The sequence below is a fragment of the Bufo bufo genome, chromosome 1 (genome assembly GCF_905171765.1).
Source record: "Bufo bufo chromosome 1, aBufBuf1.1, whole genome shotgun sequence".
Taxonomy (NCBI): Eukaryota; Metazoa; Chordata; class Amphibia; order Anura; family Bufonidae; genus Bufo; species Bufo bufo.
In genome coordinates this window covers 345,838,878-345,857,421 of record NC_053389.1, presented here as the reverse complement: position 1 = coordinate 345,857,421, position 18,544 = coordinate 345,838,878, and the positions used below count along the sequence as shown (strand labels likewise).

At 45.4% G+C, this 18,544-nt stretch overlaps 1 protein-coding gene across 2 annotated transcripts in view; it reads left to right on the top strand.

The window, feature by feature from the left end:
• SLC23A1 (solute carrier family 23 member 1) overlaps nt 1–18,544 on the top strand; it is a 434,941-nt gene that overhangs the window by 309,031 nt on the left and 107,366 nt on the right. For both annotated transcript variants that reach the window (XM_040442715.1, XM_040442724.1), the window contains exon 9: nt 9,765–9,912. In XM_040442715.1, the coding sequence (XP_040298649.1) occupies nt 9,765–9,912 (148 nt within the window). The remainder of the gene's footprint in view (nt 1–9,764; nt 9,913–18,544) is intronic.

The following is an 18,544-nucleotide window of genomic DNA, read 5'->3' as shown; positions in this document are numbered from 1 at the left end:
TGTTTGGGGGACAGGCCCCACACCGCACAGGAGTTGTGGCGGGGTATAGAACAACAGACCGACGAGTGGTTGATGCCGGTGAGCCTCAAGCCCGGCCTGGTGGTGTGCGATAATGGGCGAAATCTCGTTGCAGCTCTGGGACTAGCCGGTTTGACGCACATTCCTTGCCTGGCGCATGTGCTGAATTTGGTGGTGCAGAAGTTCATTCGCAACTACCCCGACATGTCAGAGCTGCTGCATAAAGTGCGGGCCGTCTGTTCGCGCTTCCGGCGTTCACACCCTGCCGCTGCTCGCCTGTCTGCGCTACAGCGTAACTTCGGCCTTCCCGCTCACCGCCTCATATACGACGTGCCCACCAGGTGGAACTCCACCTTGCACATGCTGGACAGACTGTGCGAGCAGCAGCAGGCCAAAGTGGAGTTTCAGCTGCAGCACGCACGGGTCAGTCGCACTGCGGATCAGACCCACTTCACCACCAATGACTGGGCCTCCATGCGAGACCTGTGTGCCCTGTTGCGCTGTTTCGAATACTCCACCAACATGGCCAGTGGCGATGACGCCGTTATCAGCGTTACAATACCACTTCTATGTCTCCTTGAGAAAACACTTAGGGCGATGATGGAAGAGGAGGTGGCCCAGGAGGAAGAGGGGTCATTTTTAGCACTTTCAGGCCAGTCTCTTCGAAGTGACTCAGAGGGAGGTTTTTTGCAACACCAGAGGCCAGGTACAAATGTGGCCAGACAGGGCCCACTACTGGAGGACAAGGAGGACGAGGATGAGGAGGAGGTGGAGGAGGATGAGGATGAAGCATGTTCACAGCGGGGTGGCACCCAAAGCAGCTCGGGCCCATCACTGGTGCATGGCTGGGGGGAAACACAGGACGATGACGATACCCTCCCACAGAGGACAGCTTGTCCTTAACTCTGGGCAGCCTGGCACACATGAGCGACTACATGCTGCAGTGCCTGCGCAACGACAGCAGAGTTGCCCACATTTTAACGTGTGCGGACTACTGGGTTGCCACCCTGCTGGATCCCCGGTACAAAGACAATGTGCCCACCTTACTTCCTACACTGGAGCGTGATAGGAAAATGCGCGAGTACAAGCGCACGTTGGTAGACGCGCTACTGAGAGCATTCCCAAATGTCACAGGGGAACCAGTGGAAGCCCAAGGCGAAGGCAGAGGAGGAGCAAGAGGTCGCCAATGCAGCTGTGTCACGCCCAGCTCCTCTGAGGGCAGGGTTAGCATGGCAGAGATGTGGAAAAGTTTTGTCAACACGCCACAGCTAAGTGCACCACCACCTGATACGGAACGTGTTAGCAGGAGGCAACATTTCACTAACATGGTGGAACAGTACCTGTGCACACCCCTCCACGTACTGACTGATGGTTCGGCCCCATTCAACTTCTGGGTCTCCAAATTGTCCACGTGGCCAGAGCTAGCCTTTTATGCCTTGGAGGTGCTGGCCTGCCCGGCGGCCAGCGTTTTGTCTGAACGTGTATTCAGCACGGCAGGGGGCGTCATTACAGACAAACGCAGCCGCCTGTCTACAGCCAATGTGGACAAGCTGACGTTCATAAAAATGAACCAGGCATGGATCCCACAGGACCTGTCCATCCCTTGTGCAGATTAGATATTAACTACCTCCCCTTAACAATATATTATTCTACTCCAGGGCACTTCCTCATTCAATACTATTTTTAATTTCATTTTACCATTATATTGCGGGGCAACCCAAAGTTGAATGAACCTCTCCTCTGTCTGGGTGCCGGGGCCTAAATGTGTGACAGTGGCCTGTTCCAGTGGTGGGTGATGTGAAGCCTGATTCTCTGCTATGACACGAAGACTTATTCTGTGCTGACATAAGGCCAGATTCTCTGTTACGGGACCTCTCTCCTCTGCCTGGGTGTCGGGGCCTAAATGTGTGACAGTGGCCTGTTCCAGTGGTGGGTGACGTGAAGCCTGATTCTCTGCTATGACATGAAGACTGATTCTGCGCTGACATAAGGCCAGATTCTCTGTTACGGGACCTCTCTCCTCTGCCTGGGTGCCTGGGCCTAAATGTGTGACAGTGGCCTGTTCCAGTGGTGGGTGACGTGATGCCTGATTATCTGCTATGACATGAAGACTTATTCTGTGCTGACATGAAGCCAGATTCTCTGTTACGCGAACTCTCTTCTCTGCCTGGGTGCCTGGGCCTAAATATGTGACAGTGGCCTGTTCCAGTGGTGGGTGACGTGAAGCCTGATTCTCTGCTATGACATGAAGACAGATTCTGCGCTGACATAAGGCCAGATTCTCTGTTACGGGACCTCTCTCCTCTGCCTGGGTGCCTGGGCCTAAATGTGTGACAGTGGCCTGTTCCAGTGGTGGGTGACGTGATGCCTGATTCTCTGCTATGACATGAAGACAGATTCTGCGCTGACATAAGGCCAGATTCTCTGTTACAGGACCTCTCTCCTCTGTCTGGGTGCCGGGGCCTAAATGTGTGACAGTGGCCTGTTCCAGTGGTGGGTGACGTGATGCCTGATTCTCTGCTATGACATGAAGACTTATTCTGTGCTGACATGAAGCCAGATTCTCTGTTACGCGACCTCTCTCCTCTGCCTGGGTGCCTGGGCCTAAATATGTGACAGTGGCCTGTTCCAGTGGTGGGTGACGTGAAGCCTGATTCTCTGCTATGACATGAATACAGATTCTGCGCTGACATAAGGCCAGATTCTCTGTTATGGGACCTCTCTCCTCTTCCTGGGTGCCTGGGCCTAAATGTGTGACAGTGGCCTGTTCCAGTGGTGGGTGACGTGATGCCTGATTCTCTGCTATGACATGAAGACAGATTCTGTGCTGACATAAGGCCAGATTCTCTGTTACAGGACCTCTCTCCTCTGTCTGGGTGCCGGAGCCTAAATGTGTGACAGTGGCCTGTTCCAGTGGTGGGTGACGTGATGCCTGATTCTCTGCTATGACATGAAGACTTATTCTGTGCTGACATGAAGCCAGATTCTCTGTTACGCGACCTCTCTCCTCTGCCTGGGTGCCTGGACCTAAATATGTGACAGTGGCCTGTTCCAGTGGTGGGTGACGTGAAGCCTGATTCTCTGCTATGACATGAAGACTGATTCTGTGCTGACATAAGGCCAGATTCTCTGTTACAGGACCTCTCTCCTCTGCCTGGGTGCCTGGGCCTAAATGTGTGACAGTGGCCTGTTCCAGTGGTGGGTGACGTGATGCCTGATTCTCTGCTATGACATGAAGACAGATTCTGTGCTGACATAAGGCCAGATTCTCTGTTACAGGACCGCTCTCCTCTGTCTGGGTGCCGGGGCCTAAATGTGTGACAGTGGCCTGTTCCAGTGGTGGGTGACGTGAAGCCTGATTCTCTGCTATGACATGAAGACTGATTCTGCAATGACATGAAGCCAGATTCTCTGCTATGGCATGAAGAGACTGATTCTGTGCTGACATGAAGCCAGATTCTTTGCTATGGCATGAAGAGACTGATTCTCTGCTGACGTGAAGCCAGATTCTCTGCTATGGGACCTCTGTCCAATTGATATTGGGTCATTTTTATTTTTTTTATTTTTATTTTAATTCATTTCCCTATCCACATTTGTTTGCAGGGGATTTACCTACATGTTGCTGCCTTTTGCAGCCCTCTAGCTCTTTCCTGGGCTGTTTTACAGCCTTTTTAGTGCCCAAAAGTTCGGGTCCCTATTGACTTCAATGGGGATCGGGTTCGGGACGAAGTTCGGTTCGGGTTCGGATCCCGAACCCGAACATTTCCGTGAAGTTCGGCCGAACTTCTCGAACCCGAACATCCAGGTGTTCGCTCAACTCTAAATATAACCACAATGGTACAAAAAAACCAACCCCCACCATTTCAATTTGGCTCCACAAGGAAAAGAGAACACAGAGAGGAGGTAGGAAACAAAATCAAAAGTAGGAAAAGTGTAGGTGAGAATGTAATTAATTTAAGTTCTGTTAGCCTCATTCAAGACCAAATGAATCTGATGAGTAAAGGTTTAAAATTTGCCCCAAGTGCTCCACTTAATACATTCATTGCATATATACATATATAGGGGTATATAGGGGTGGAGAAATATATGAGGAAATTATGCTGTAAAAATTCTTTCTTAAAAAATCTTGTAGCATATGAAACTCCTCTTAGAACCAACATGTCAATTTAAAAATAAAATCAAAGAAATATCCTAGATAGGAGATTAGTAATGAAATGGCTACATTTAGAGAGGCAGTAGAAGGAAATTTAAGAAAATTAAACATTGCAAATCATAAAAATAGAAATCTAACCAATGAAGAGATAATAGCGATTAAATTATTCCAACAAAATCAACATATAACAATTCGGCCAGCGGACAAAGGAGGGGCAATTGTGTTGCTCGATACTCACAAATATGAGGAAGAGTGTAGGAGACTGTTATTAGATAGAGACCCCTACCAACAGTTGGATAGGGATCCAAGAGATACCTACTATGAAGAATTATGTGTGATAATGCCTTTAAAAAAAGGGATACTAAGCAAATCAGAGTCAGATTTATATTAGGCACTCCAAAAAGATTGCCGGTATTTTATTCTATCCCTAAGGTATACAAAGACCCAATAATTCCCCCAGGCAGACCTATTGACTCTGGGACAGGATCTATAACATCTAATCTATCTCAACATTTGGACCGCTTCCTCCAGCCGTATGTTGGAGAAAGTCCCTCTTACTTAAGACACTATGGTGGTAGTGAAACTATTGGAAAATTTACCATGTCAAACACATTGGATACTGGCCACTATGGACGTTAGTTCTTTATATACCAGTATTAATCATCATCAAAGAATTGCAGCAGTGTCTAGGATTTTAAATAAAAAGGTAATTTGAAAGTGGAGCAAGTTCAGTTCATCTTGGAGGGTATACAGTTTGTGCTAACACATAATTACTTTTATTTTGATTCTAATTATTATTTACAAATCACAGGGACTGCCATGGGCACCATGTTTGCTCCAAGTTATGCAAATCTATTTATGACAGCGTGGGAACAGCAGGTGGTGACACCTAAACTGGGGAGCGGCCTGGTGCTCTGGCGTCGTTATATAGACAACATTTTATTAATTTGGGACAGGTCACATAAAGCACTTTCACAATTTATTGAGGGGATTAATCATAATGAAATTAATCTCAAATTTACACCTATGATTAGTAAGCACATGGTTGAGTTTTTAGATCTAAAAGGTAGAAATGAGTGGGAACAGGTTTATATGTAGCACCTATCAGAAATCACTAGCCAAGAATAGTTTTATTTTAAGCACGAGCTGTCACCTTTCAAGATGGCTTTTGAATGGCTTTCCAACCAGCCAATTTAGAAGACTAAAAAGGAATTGTACCAGACACGAACAATTTGAAATATAAGTAATAGTCATGAAGACACAGTTTCTTGAAAAAGAATATTCTGAAGAAATATTAGATATAGCTTTAAATAAAGAAAGACAAATAAACAGGGATACTTTTTTGAAGAAAAGGATCATAAGGTATTCGACAAAGAGGGGGAGGCTAAACTTGTGTTACCATTTAACACACAGTACAAACAGATTTCAATAATAATCAATAAACACTGGCATCTATTGAGGCAGGATAAGATATTAGGATCCAATATCCCAAAACGACCGCCCATAGTCTATAAAAGAGCGCCTAACCTGGGATTAAAAACAGCACCAACTATTTAAGAGCAGAAAAGCAAATCTTATTGCTTATAAATAATCTTATAAATATTAACTCCATTGATTTTTATAGATGCAGAGTGTGTGTAAACTGTCAAAGAACTAAATTCACTAGGAGAACCCAAAAGATCAAATCCATTACCAATGAATTTGAATGGGAGATTGACGAGATACTGTCATGCAACAGTGAGTCAGTAATTTATCTAATAGAGTGCCCCTGCTGCACTGGAAGGACATTGAAAGTGAGAGTAGCAGAACATATAAACAACATAAAAAAAGGTACAATAAACATACATTGTCAAGCCATTTCAAAGAATGTCATGATTGTGATCTGAAGGGTTTAACCTCTTCAGGACATATGACGTACCGGTACGGCATGTTGTCCTGGTACCTAGGGACACATGATGTACCGGTACGTCATGTATAGTTCCGATCACCGCTGACCGCAGGCAACTTGGCTAAATGCGCTGGGGGGTCCCGTGACCCCCCCGTGTCAGCGATCGCTGCAAACCGCAGATCAATTCAGACCTGCGGTTTGCGGCTTTTACCTGCGGCTGTGGGGGGGACCCGATGGCATGGAAGGCTGCACGATGCCTAAGGAAGGCATTGCGCTGCCTTCTGGTGATGAGCCTGTGAGATCCAGCCCCCTGGATCTCACAGGCAGGAAGCTGTATGAGTAATACTCACTGTATTACTCATACAGCCAATGCATTCCAATACAGAAATATTGGAATGCATTGTAAAGGGATTAGACCCCCAAAAGTTGAAGTCCCAAAGTGGGACAAAAAATAAAGTGAAAAAAAAGTCGAAAAAATAAAGTTTTCCCCCAAAAAAATTAAAAGTTTCAAGTAAAAATAAACAAAAACGTAATTTTCCCCAAATAAATTTTAAAAAAATTGGTAAAAAATAGGGGGGAAAAAAAGTATACATATTAGGTATTGCCGCATCCGTATCGACCAGCTCTATAAACATATCACATGACCTAACCCCTCAGATAAACACTGTAAAAAATAAAAAATAAAAACTGTACTGTACTAAATAAACCATTTTTTGTCACCTTACACCACAAAAAGTACAACAGCAATCGATCAAAAAGGCATTTGCCCACCAAAATAGTACCAATCTAACGGTCACCTCATCCCGCAAAAAATGAGCCCCTACCTGAGACAATCGCCCAAAAAATAAAAAAACTATGGCTCAGAATATGGAGACACTAAAACATCATTTTTTTTGTTTTAAAAAAGCTGTTATTGTGTAAAACTTACATAAATATAAAAAAAGTATACATTTTAGGTATCGCCGCGTCTGAAATCGACCGGCTCTATAAAACTATCACATGATTTAACCCCTCAGTTGAACACCTTAAAAAATAAAAAATAAAAACTGTGCTAAATAAACTATTTTTTGTCACCTTACATCACAAAAAGTGTAATAGCAAGCGATCAAAAAGTCATAAGCACCCCAAAATAGTGCCAATCAAACCGTCATCTCATCCGGCAAAAATCATACCCTACCCAAGATAATCGCCTAAAAACTGAAAAAATGACGGCTCTCAGACTATGGAAACACTAAAACATGATTGTTTTTGCTTCAAAAATGAAATCATTGTATAAAACTTACATAAATAAAAAAAAGTATACATATTAGGTATCACAGCATCTGTAATAACTTGCTCTATAAAAATATCACATGACCTAACCCCTCAGGTGAAAACCGTAAAAAAATAAAAATAAAAACGGTGTAAAAAAAGCCATTTTTTGTCACCTTACATCACAAAAAGTGTAATAGCAAGCGATCAAAAAGTCACACGCACCCCAAAATAGTGCCAATCAAACCGTCATCTCATCCCGCAAAAATCATACCCTACATAAGGTAATCGCCCCAAAACTGAAAAAATTATGGCTCTCAGACTATGGAAACACTAAAACATGATTTTTTTTGTTTAAAAAAAGAAATCATTGTGTAAAACTTACATAAATAAAAAAAAATTATATATATTAGGTATCGCCGCGTCAGTGGTGACAACCTGGTCTATAAAAATACCACATGATCTAACCTGTCAGATGAATGTTGTAAATAACAAAAAATATAAACGGTGCCAAAACAGCTATTTTCTTGTTACCTTGCCTCACAAAAAGTGTAATATAGAGCAACCAAAAATCATATGCACCCTAAACTAGTACCAACCAAACTTCCACCCTATCCCGTAGTTTCTAAAATGGGGTCACTTTATTTGGAGTTTCTACTCTAGGGGTGCATCAGGGGGGCTTCAAGTGGGACATGGTGTCAAAAAAACTAGTCCAGCAAAATCTGCCTTCCAAAAACCGTATGGCATTCTTTTCCTTCTGCGCCCTGCCGTGTGCCCGTACAGCAGTTGATGACCACATATGGGGTGTTTCTGTAAACTACAGAATCAGAGCCATTAATATTGAGTTTTGTTTGGCTGTTAACCCTTGCTTTGTAACTGGAAAAAAAAATATAAAAATTGAAAATCTGCCAAAAATGTGAAATTTTGAAATTATATTTCTATTTTCCATTAATTCTTGTGGAACACCTAAAGGGTTATTGACGTTTGTAAAATCAGTTTTGAATACCTTGAGGGGTGTAGTTTCTATAATGAGCTCATTTTTCGGTGGTTTCTATTATGTAAGCCTCGCAAAGTGACTTCAGGCCTGAACTGGTCCCTAAAAATTGGGTTTTTGAAAATTTCAGAAAAATTTCAAGATTTGCTTTTAAACTTCTAAGCCTTGTAACATCCCAAAAAATAAAATATCATTCCCAAAATTAACCAACCATGAAGTAGACATATGGTGAAAGTAAAGTAATAACTATTTTTGGAGGTATTACTATGTATTATAGAAGTAGAGAAATTGAAACTTGGAAATGTGCAAATTGTAAAAAAAAAAATGTAAATTTGGTATTTTTTTATAAATAAAATTTTTTTTTTTTACTTCATTTTACCAGTGTCATGAAGTAAAATATGTGACAAAAAAAAAACTATCTCAGAATGGCTTGGATAAGTCAAAGCGTTTTAAAGTTATCACCACTTAAAGTGACACTAGTCGGATTTGCAAAAAATGGCCTGGTCCTTAAGGTGAAATAAGGCTGTGTCCTAAAGGGGATAAATTATATGGCAATTTAATCAGTGAAAAAAGATTGGAGGGGAGGAGACTTTGCAGCTAAGATGTCAAGAATAGAGTCAAGGATGATATATTCATTTGGATCTCTGGTACCTGGTGGACTAAATGCAGAGATGGAGATGTTGGGGTTTATTTAGAGAGGGATGAGGGGATAGCTGACACAATATCGTTGCTGCCAGGCTGTTTACCAGTGCAGAGACGAGTCCTGCACTGGTAAACAGAATCTTCAACTACATACATCTAGATAATTATATTTTTTTTGGTTATTTTTATTTTTTATTAGTCATTTTTATCTTTATTATTTTTTTATTTTATTTTATTTTTTTATTTATTTTTGGCAATATAGGAATTTTATATAATATAGGGATACAGAATACAGGATACAGAAAAAAAAAGACACAGAATGTAAAACGCAGAACTACTGCAATTTAAAAATAAAAAAGGTGGTCAGAATAAGATACTGGACTACAACTAGAAGTGGACAAAGAAAAATAAATAGTCGTCTTGTTATATACGATACAAATAGTTAAGATACAAATAGTCAAAGCAGCGTGAGCTCCACTGAATGACATTTAAAGGGACCAAGAGTGTATTTTGATATATTAATTTTATTTTATTTTGATTTTATGGTGAATAGAGTGTATTAATTGTTTTTAAATAAGTGATGAGATATGAGTTTGGAATAAATGTCTGACTCTGTGCATTGTGTGCCAGCCACATTTAATTTTTACATATGTGCGTGTAATATATAGTTCTTAGTACTCAACTCTTTATTCTGTACTTATAGTTATGTAAATGACTGCATAGTATTGCAAATTATACAACTGTACAGTGCTAAATAAGTGTGATAGGTGTGTTTTTAAAACAATATCTAATATTTATTTATCTCTTTATGACACTAGGTCAGTGGGGACTACCTACAATTACTATTGCTGGTGTTTTAGGAATGTTCAGTGCCACACTCGCTGGAATTATTGAATCCATGGGTGATTATTATGCCTGTGCAAGGTTATCAGGAGCACCCCCTCCACCTGTTCATGCTATTAATAGGTATGTATCAGCAATTATAGGAGTGATATATTATCTTTCATTAAACGTTTTGAGACTCTGTTTATTAGAGGTTTGCCGTATTTTTCAAAAAGTTCGGTACGAACCTGAATCGATTCTACCTAAACCAAAGTTGCTCCTATTGCCTTGGAACTTGATTGTTATAATTTTTCGTTAATCTTTTCTAAATTTTTACACTTTGTCTTCCCCATCCCGAAGCTGTTGAGCTAAATGACAGCAATAGCAAATAATGTCAAAATGACACTGACATGTATAGCTTTGGGTATGAGAGCACATGAGAACACTGTGACATGTGTTATTAGAGTTATCAGAGTCAATTTTAGCTTGGCTACATCTGTACGTCATGTTAACAGTGGTGGCAGTAGGGGATTAGCAGTGAGGAGTAGCAGCTGCGGCAGTTGAGATAGCAGCAGCCATGTGGTACATGTTGGCAGACAGGCGCAGTGGAATAATGGCGGCAGCAACAGCCATACGAAACAGGATGGCAGACAGACAGCAGCAGTGGCAAGATGGGGCACGGTCAGCATGGCCAGATCTATTCATCTGCCTCAGCCGCAGGAATGTGAAAATCTTCCCAGATCCATGCATGGTTTATTTTGACAAAAAAACAGTTTGGGACATTAGCTTGACAACTTGGACCGTTTCATTTAGATATCAACGTGCCCCCTACCTTGCTAAAAACACTCTCCGAGATAACACCGGAGGCTGGGCAAGGAAGAAGACAACAGACTATACTGGGCCAGTTCAGGCCACTGGTCTAGTATGTCGGTCCAGAAGTCCATGGGGTCAGGCAACAGGGTATGCAGTAGAAACAGGCAAAGTCCAGGTAGGCCTGAACCTGGGCATTGAGATGGTATGTTTGTTTGCTGATTTGCATCACCCTGGCAAGACACGTGTAAAAACTGTTCCATCATGTTGAAGAGACTGAACTGGCTGCTTGAGAAGCAGGGAGGGCGAAAGGCAGGTGAGCCTGCGGGGGGACAAAAAGTGGCTTCCCTTTCAGACACACTGGAGTCAGGCGTTTGCTTAGCGAAAGCTGCGTCAAGCTGAGTACACACTGTTTCCTGGTAATAAAGTCATTTGGCTTTGATAACTATGGTCTAATACAGGGCTGGCCAACCTGCGGCTCTCCAGCTGTTGCAAAAATACAACTCCCAGCATGCCCAGACAGCCTACAACTATCAGCCTACAGCATGGCATGGTGGGAATTGTAGTTTTACAACAGCTGGAGAGCCGCAGGTTGGCCAGCCCTGGTCTAATAGATCCATTAATCATCATACTGCTTCCTATGAATGATACACATGTCAGTGCGTAAGCAAGCATACAACTCGCCAATTCTTTCTAGCTCTGACCCCTAATAAGATGATTGGCTGCCGTAGTCAGTGTCATTGTTGTCATCATCATCCTCCAGCTTGTCCACCTCCGACTTCTCCAGTGGCAGCTCCTCATCCTCCTCCATGAGAGTTTCCTTGAGGGTCCCCAACAGCTATAGGGTGGAGAGCAAGATGCGTTAGCCCCCTGCTACATGAACGTCAACTTCTGTTCTAAGATAATAGAGCTGCCACTGCCAGATAATGAGCAGTCACCCTCGATCTTGAAGCAACACATGCTCCCTGTTGAGGCTGTCTGGTGCATGTCAAAATAGTTCACTGCTTTCCACTGCTCCTACAAATGCTCCAGCATGTGCAATTTTGAATTCCAGCAAGTTGGAATGTTGCAGATTAAGCGGTGTAGCGGCAGACTGTTCTATCGCTTTAGGTCCTTTAGAATGTTCTATCGCTTTAGGTCCTGGTAATAAAGTCATTTGGCTTTGATAACTATGGTCTAATACAGGGCTGGCCAACCTGCGGCTCTCCAGCTGTTGCAAAAATACAACTCCCAGCATGCCCAGACAGCCTACAACTATCAGCCTACAGCATGGCATGGTGGGAATTGTAGTTTTACAACAGCTGGAGAGCCGCAGGTTGGCCAGCCCTGGTCTAATAGATCCATTAATCATCATACTGCTTCCTATGAATGATACACATGTCAGTGCGTAAGCAAGCATACAACTCGCCAATTCTTTCTAGCTCTGACCCCTAATAAGATGATTGGCTGCCGTAGTCAGTGTCATTGTTGTCATCATCATCCTCCAGCTTGTCCACCTCCGACTTCAGCAGTGGCAGCTCCTCATCCTCCTCCATGAGAGTTTCCTTGAGGGTCCCCAACAGCTATAGGGTGGAGAGCAAGATGCGTTAGCCCCCTGCTACATGAACGTCAACTTCTGTTCTAAGATAATAGAGCTGCCACTGCCAGATAATGAGCAGTCACCCTCGATCTTGAAGCAACACATGCTCCCTGTTGAGGCTGTCTGGTGCATGTGAAAATAGTTCACTGCTTTCCACTGCTCCTACAAATGCTCCAGCATGTGCAATTTTGAATTCCAGCAAGTTGGAATGTTGCAGATTAAGCGGTGTAGCGGCAGACTGTTCTATCGCTTTAGGTCCTTTAGAATGTTCCTCGCCACATAAGAATGGCTGAAATATCTCCTAGACATTGCCAGTGTACTAGTGGTTGCACGACTAGCTTTATCCCATGCAACATGCAGGAAGCATGTGTTATTTACCCTAGGTTTAGCATGGCCATTATTGCTGACCACCTTGCCCAGTTGGTGGGGAGACAGCCAGCAGGATGTTTGCTGCTTGATGTAATTAGCAACTGCTCACTTGTGTGACTACTGTCGCCAAGGCCGATTAGCTCCAACATCGCATGGCAACGCTTGACTTGATACATGTAATAGGAGGGAGGAGGAGTGGGAGTGATGCTGTGCCCTGCTGCTGTTGTAAATGAGAGGATGTCTATGGAGGAGTAGCAGAAAGAGATGCATAAGTGCCTGGTGTGGGAGCCAGGCTGACATAACTGAAGGTGTTAAAAGGACTTGGCCTTGTTGTTGGGATGCTGACTCACCGCTTCCTCAAAAAGCATTGAGCCAGTAGGTTGTGGCAGCAAACCCTACTAAATGGTATGGCAGAGACTGCACTGCCAGCAACTTGGCCAGTTGGGAATTAACCTTTCTGGCCATGCATACCATTATCAATGGCTGATGATGGAGCAGAGGAGGAGGAGTCGGAGCTGGAGAAGCGGTAAGAAATGATAATGACAGGGACACCATACTGAATCTGAATGTGGCCTGGCCACAGATATGATGCACTGAAGTGTTTAGCAACAGCAGATGACATTATTGCTGTGAAATTATATAGCAAAATGCAATATGTTGCGAGTAGGCGACAGAACCTTCAGCGTTATTTGGTAGGGCCGAATGCGGCTCTAAGAATGGTGAGGCCAGAACAAGTACAGGCGGTAGTAGATTGGGTGGCTGACAGTGCCTCCAGTTCCTTCACATTATCTCCCACCCAGTCTCCTGCTGAAAGATCCGAGTTGGCACCTGCAGCCGATGTCCATTGGTCTTTCACCTCACCCCCTTGCAAATCAGCCAAGCAGTCTAAGTCCCAAGTCATGCAGCAGTCTCTTCTGCTTTTTGATGACTCTGCTAGCAGGGTTTCCCAGGGCCATCCACATAGCCCTGCCCCAGAAGAAGAGATTGAGTGCACCAATGCCCAACCACTTATGCTTCAGGATGAGTACATGGGAGGACCCCCGCAGCATGTCTCAGATGATGAGGAAAAACAGGTGCCAACTGCTGTGGCTTTCTGCAGTGTGCAGGCCGACAAGGAGGGCAGGGGTGAAGACTGGGTGGAAGATGATGTGGAGGACGATAAAGTCCTCAACCCCACATGGAATCAAGTGTTCAAGTGACCTGTCTAGTTTGGAGGAAGAGGCGGTGCTCGCACAGAGCCACCAGCACAGCAGAAGAGGGAGCAGGGTGTAAAAGCGGAGCGGCCGTCCCCTAGACAGTACGCCTGATACTGTCCACAACACCAAGGGACCAAGCAAACCAAAGCCAGCTCCAAGGAGTTCCCTGGAGTGGCAGTACTTCAGACAATGTGCTGACGACAAGAAACAAGTGGTTTGCACGCTGTGCAATCAGAGCCTGAAGCGAGGCACAACCTGCATGACCAGGCATCTAAGTGAAAAGCACGAGCTGCAGTGGAGTAGACACCTCAAACACTTCAAGTCTCTGGCTCCTCCTGCTTCCTCTTCTGCTGCAGTCTCGGCCTCTTCATCCCCCTCTGGAGTGACAGTGGCACCTGCCACCCTGCAAACAGAGGATGTGCCAGCAATGCCACCACCTGGGTCAACAAGCATATCCACAATGTCCCTTGAAAATGTTAAGCTGTCTATCTCCCAAACACTGGAGCGAAAGACGAAGTACCCCCCTACCCACCCGTGATCCCTGGCCCTGAATGCCAGCATTTCAAAATTACTGTCCTTTGAAATGCTGTCATTCTGTCTGGTGGAGACGGAGAGTTTTAAAAGCCTTATGGCGGTGGCTGTCCCACAGTACATGGTGCCAAGCCATCACTACTTTTCCAGGCGGGCTATCCCTTCCCTGCAAAACCAAGTGGGGGACCAAATCAGGTGTGCACTGGGCAATGCCATCTGTGGCATGGTCCAACTAACTACGGACACGTGGACCCGTAAGCACGGTCAGGGAAGTTATATTTCCCTAACAGCACACTGGGAAAATGCAGTGGCGGCTGGGCCTGAGGCGGATAGCAGTTTGGCGCATGTCCTTCCACCACCAAGGATTGCAGGGCGCTTCTTTTTGCCTCCTGTTGCTTCCTCCTCCTACTCCGCTTCCTCATCCTCTACCGCCTCCTCATACGATCAGCGTAACACCTTCACCACCAACTTCAGCACAGCCAGCGGTAAACGACAGCAGGCAGTTTTAAAACGTATCTGTTTGGGGGACAAACCCCACACCGCGCAGGAGCTGTGGACGGGCATGGAACAACAGACCGATGAGTGGTTGGTGCCAGTGAGCCTCAAGCCCGGCCTGGTGGTGTGCGATAATGGGGGAAATCTCATAGCAGCTCTGGCCCCTAGCCGGTTTGAGGCACATCCCTTGCCTGGCGCATGTGCTGAATTTGGTAGTGCAGAGGTTCCATAAAAATTACCCCAATATGTCAGAGCTGCTGCAGAAAGTGTGGGCCGTCTGTGCGTGCTTTCGGGGGTTCTCACCCTGCTGCTGCTCGCCTGACAGCGCTGCAGCGTAACTTCGGCCTTCCCTCTCACGCCTCATATGCGATGTGCCCACAAGGTGGAACTCCACCTTGCACATGCTGGCCAGACTGTGCGAGCAGCAGCAGGCAATAGTGGAGTCTCAGCTGCAGCACGCACGGGTGAGTCGCTCTGCGGAACAGCACCACTTCACCACCAATAAGTGGGCCTCTATGCAAGACCTGTGTGCGCTGTTTTGAGTACTCCACCAACATGGCGAGTGCCGATGACGCCGTTCTCAGCATTACTATCCCACTTCTATGCCTCCTTGAAAAAACGCTTCGGGCGATGATGGAAGAGGATGTTGCACAGGAGGAGGAGGAAGAGGGATCATTTACAAGGGTTTCAGGCTAGTCATTCACAAGTGGCTCCGAGGGTGGGTTCCTGTACCAACATACGTCAGGTACACAATTGTCCAGCCAGGGCACAGTTCTGGAGGATGACGAGGAGGAGGATGAGGAGCAGGAGATGGAGGAGGAGGAACCGTGTTCACAGCAGGGTGGCACCAAAACCAGCTCATGGCCATCACTGGTGCGTGGCTGGGGAGATACAGAGGACACAGATGATACACCTCCCACAGAGGACAGCTTGTCATTGCCTCTGGGCAGCCTGGCACACATGAGCGATTACATGCTGCAGTGTCTCCGTAATGACCGCCGAGTTGGACACATTCTAACTTGTGCTGATTACTGGGTGGCCACACTGCTGGATCCCCGTTACAAGCACAACCTACCGTCCTTAATTCCATCACTGGAGCGTGATCGTAAGATGCGCGAGTACAAGTGCACGCTGGTAGACGCACTGCTGATTGCATTCTTACCTGACAGCGGGGGGACCAGTGGAAGCACAAGGAGAAGGCAAAGGAGGAGGAAGAGGTCGCCAACGCAGCCGGGGCACCGCCAGCACCTCAGAAGGCAGGGTTAGCATGGCCGAAATGTGGAAAAGCTTTGTCAGCACACCACAACAACCAGCACTAGGGTTGAGCGCGAATATTCGCATAGCGAATATTAATCGCGAATATCGCAACTTCGATAATTTGCGAATATTGCGAATATAGTGCTTTATATTCGTTATATTGAATATTCGTCATTTTCTCCATCTGAACACATGATTCCTTCCTGCTTAAAATGCTTGTGGGCCAATGACTCATTGGCCCACAAGCAAGAAGCAGGGAGGAATCAAGAGTTTAGATGGTAAAAAACGAATATATAGCACTATATCACATATATTCGTTTTATAGAATATTCTTTTTTTTTCCCCCAATTAGTACATTATTGCCCTTCGGCATACTCCTCCCCGACAAGCGTCTTCTGTCACCATGGGAACGCCTGGTGGTTAGAATATACCATCGGATCTGAGTTTTCACGATCTAACTCAGATCCAATGGTATATTCTAACCACCAGGCGTTCCCATGGTGATGGGGACGCTTGAAGTTAGAATATACCGCCAGGGCACTGTGATCTGCGCAATTAACCCCTCAGGTGCGGGTTAATTGCTCTGATCACAGCGCCCTGTGCGCCCTCCCCCCCACCTCCCCAATATTAAAATAATTGGTGGCCAGTGCCCCCCCAGTATTAAAATAATTGGTGGCCAGTGCGTCCTAACCCCCCCTCCCCCCAGTATTAAAATCATTGGTGGCAGTGGCCACAGGGTCCCCCTTCTTCCCCCCCCCCCCCCCCCCGTCATTGGTGGCAGCAGGCAGTTTCACTCAGCAGCATTTACTTACCTGCTGGGCTCTCCTCCTTCTGAGAACTCACAGGTCTATGCACCGCATATGCCTTCAGCAATGCGCCACATAGACCTGTGAGTTCTCAGAAGGAGGAGAACCCAGCAGGTAAGTAAATGCTGCTGAGTGATTAACTAACCATGGCAGCCAGGACTTCAGTAGCGTCCTGGCTGCCATGGTAACCGATCGAAGTCCGGCAATTACGCTGGGACTCGATCGGAACTGCCTGCTGCCACCATTGCCAGGGGAAGAGGGGGACCCTGTGGCCACTGCCACCAATGATTTTAATACTGGGGGGGCGAGGGGGGGTTAGGGCGCACTGGCCACCAATTATTTTAATACTGGGGAGGGGGGGTTAGGGCGCACTGGCCACCAATTATTTTAATACTGGGGAGGGGGGTTAGGGCGCACTGGCCACCAATTATTTTAATACTAGGGCCGAGGGTGCACAGGGCGCTGTGATCCGTGCAATTAACCCGCACCTGAGGGGTTAATTGTGCGGATCACAGCGCCCTGGCGGTATATTCTAACTTCACCATGGGAACGCCTGGTGGTTAGAATATACCATCGGATCTGAGTTAGATCGTGAAAATCCGATTGTATATTCTAACCACCAGGCGTTCCCATGGTGACGGGGACACTTGTTGGGGAGGAGTATGCAGAAGGGCAATAACTGTACTAATTAGGGGGGGGGGAAATGAATATTCTAAAAAACGAATATATGTGATATAGTGCTATATATTAGTTTTTTTGAATATTCGTCATATTGTAAGACGAATATTTATCAACATAGCGAACATTTGTAAATTACACATATAGACTGAAATTTCACAAATGTAGTGCTATGCTATAATCTTTTTTTTTTGTCTAATTTTTTTGTCTCTTTTTGATTATAGCATTACATTAGTGAAATAGAATTGCAGTCTATATGTGTATTTTACGAATATTCGCTATATTGCTATAACTTAGTTTTTTAGAATATTCGTCATATTCTAAAACAAGAATATATGGCTAATAGTGGTAAAATACACAAAATCGCAATACGCGATAAATTAAATCGCATTATTCAATCGAATCTTCGCTAAATATCGCAAAATCGAATATGGCACCTACCGCTCATCACTAACCAGCACCACCAGCTGATATGGAACGTCTTAGCAGGAAGCAGCATTTCAATATATGTCCTTTACGGCCCACTGGGTAAATGTGATTCCTGCCCCGCAACACCAGCAACTTGGCCAGGTGACGCCCCTTCCGCCTCCACGTTCTCACGCCGTTGGCCCTGTGACAATGTTCGCCTCTGCCTCCTCAACCTCCACCATGTCCTCAGCCTCCACTGCAGGAACAATTCACAGTGCTCCTCCAGCATACCACATGTGCAGGGCACGGTGATGTCAGGCTGTTCTACACCTCGTTTGCCTTGGCGAACGGAGTCACACAGGGGAGGAACTGCTCCATGTCCTTCATCAAGAAATCAAATCCTAGCTTTCTCCACGACAACTCAATAGCAGAACCATGGTGACTGACAACGGGAAGAACATGGAGTTGGTGCTGCGTCAAGGAGGGCTGTCAAGTTGTTCCTGAAGTCTTCCATCCATCTGCAAGACATCCTGAAAATGGCCAGGAAACTTTGCATGCACTTCAGCCACTCGTACACCGCAAAGCACAACCTCCTTGAGCTGCAGCGGCAGAACGGCATCCCCCAACATAGGCTGATATGCGACATT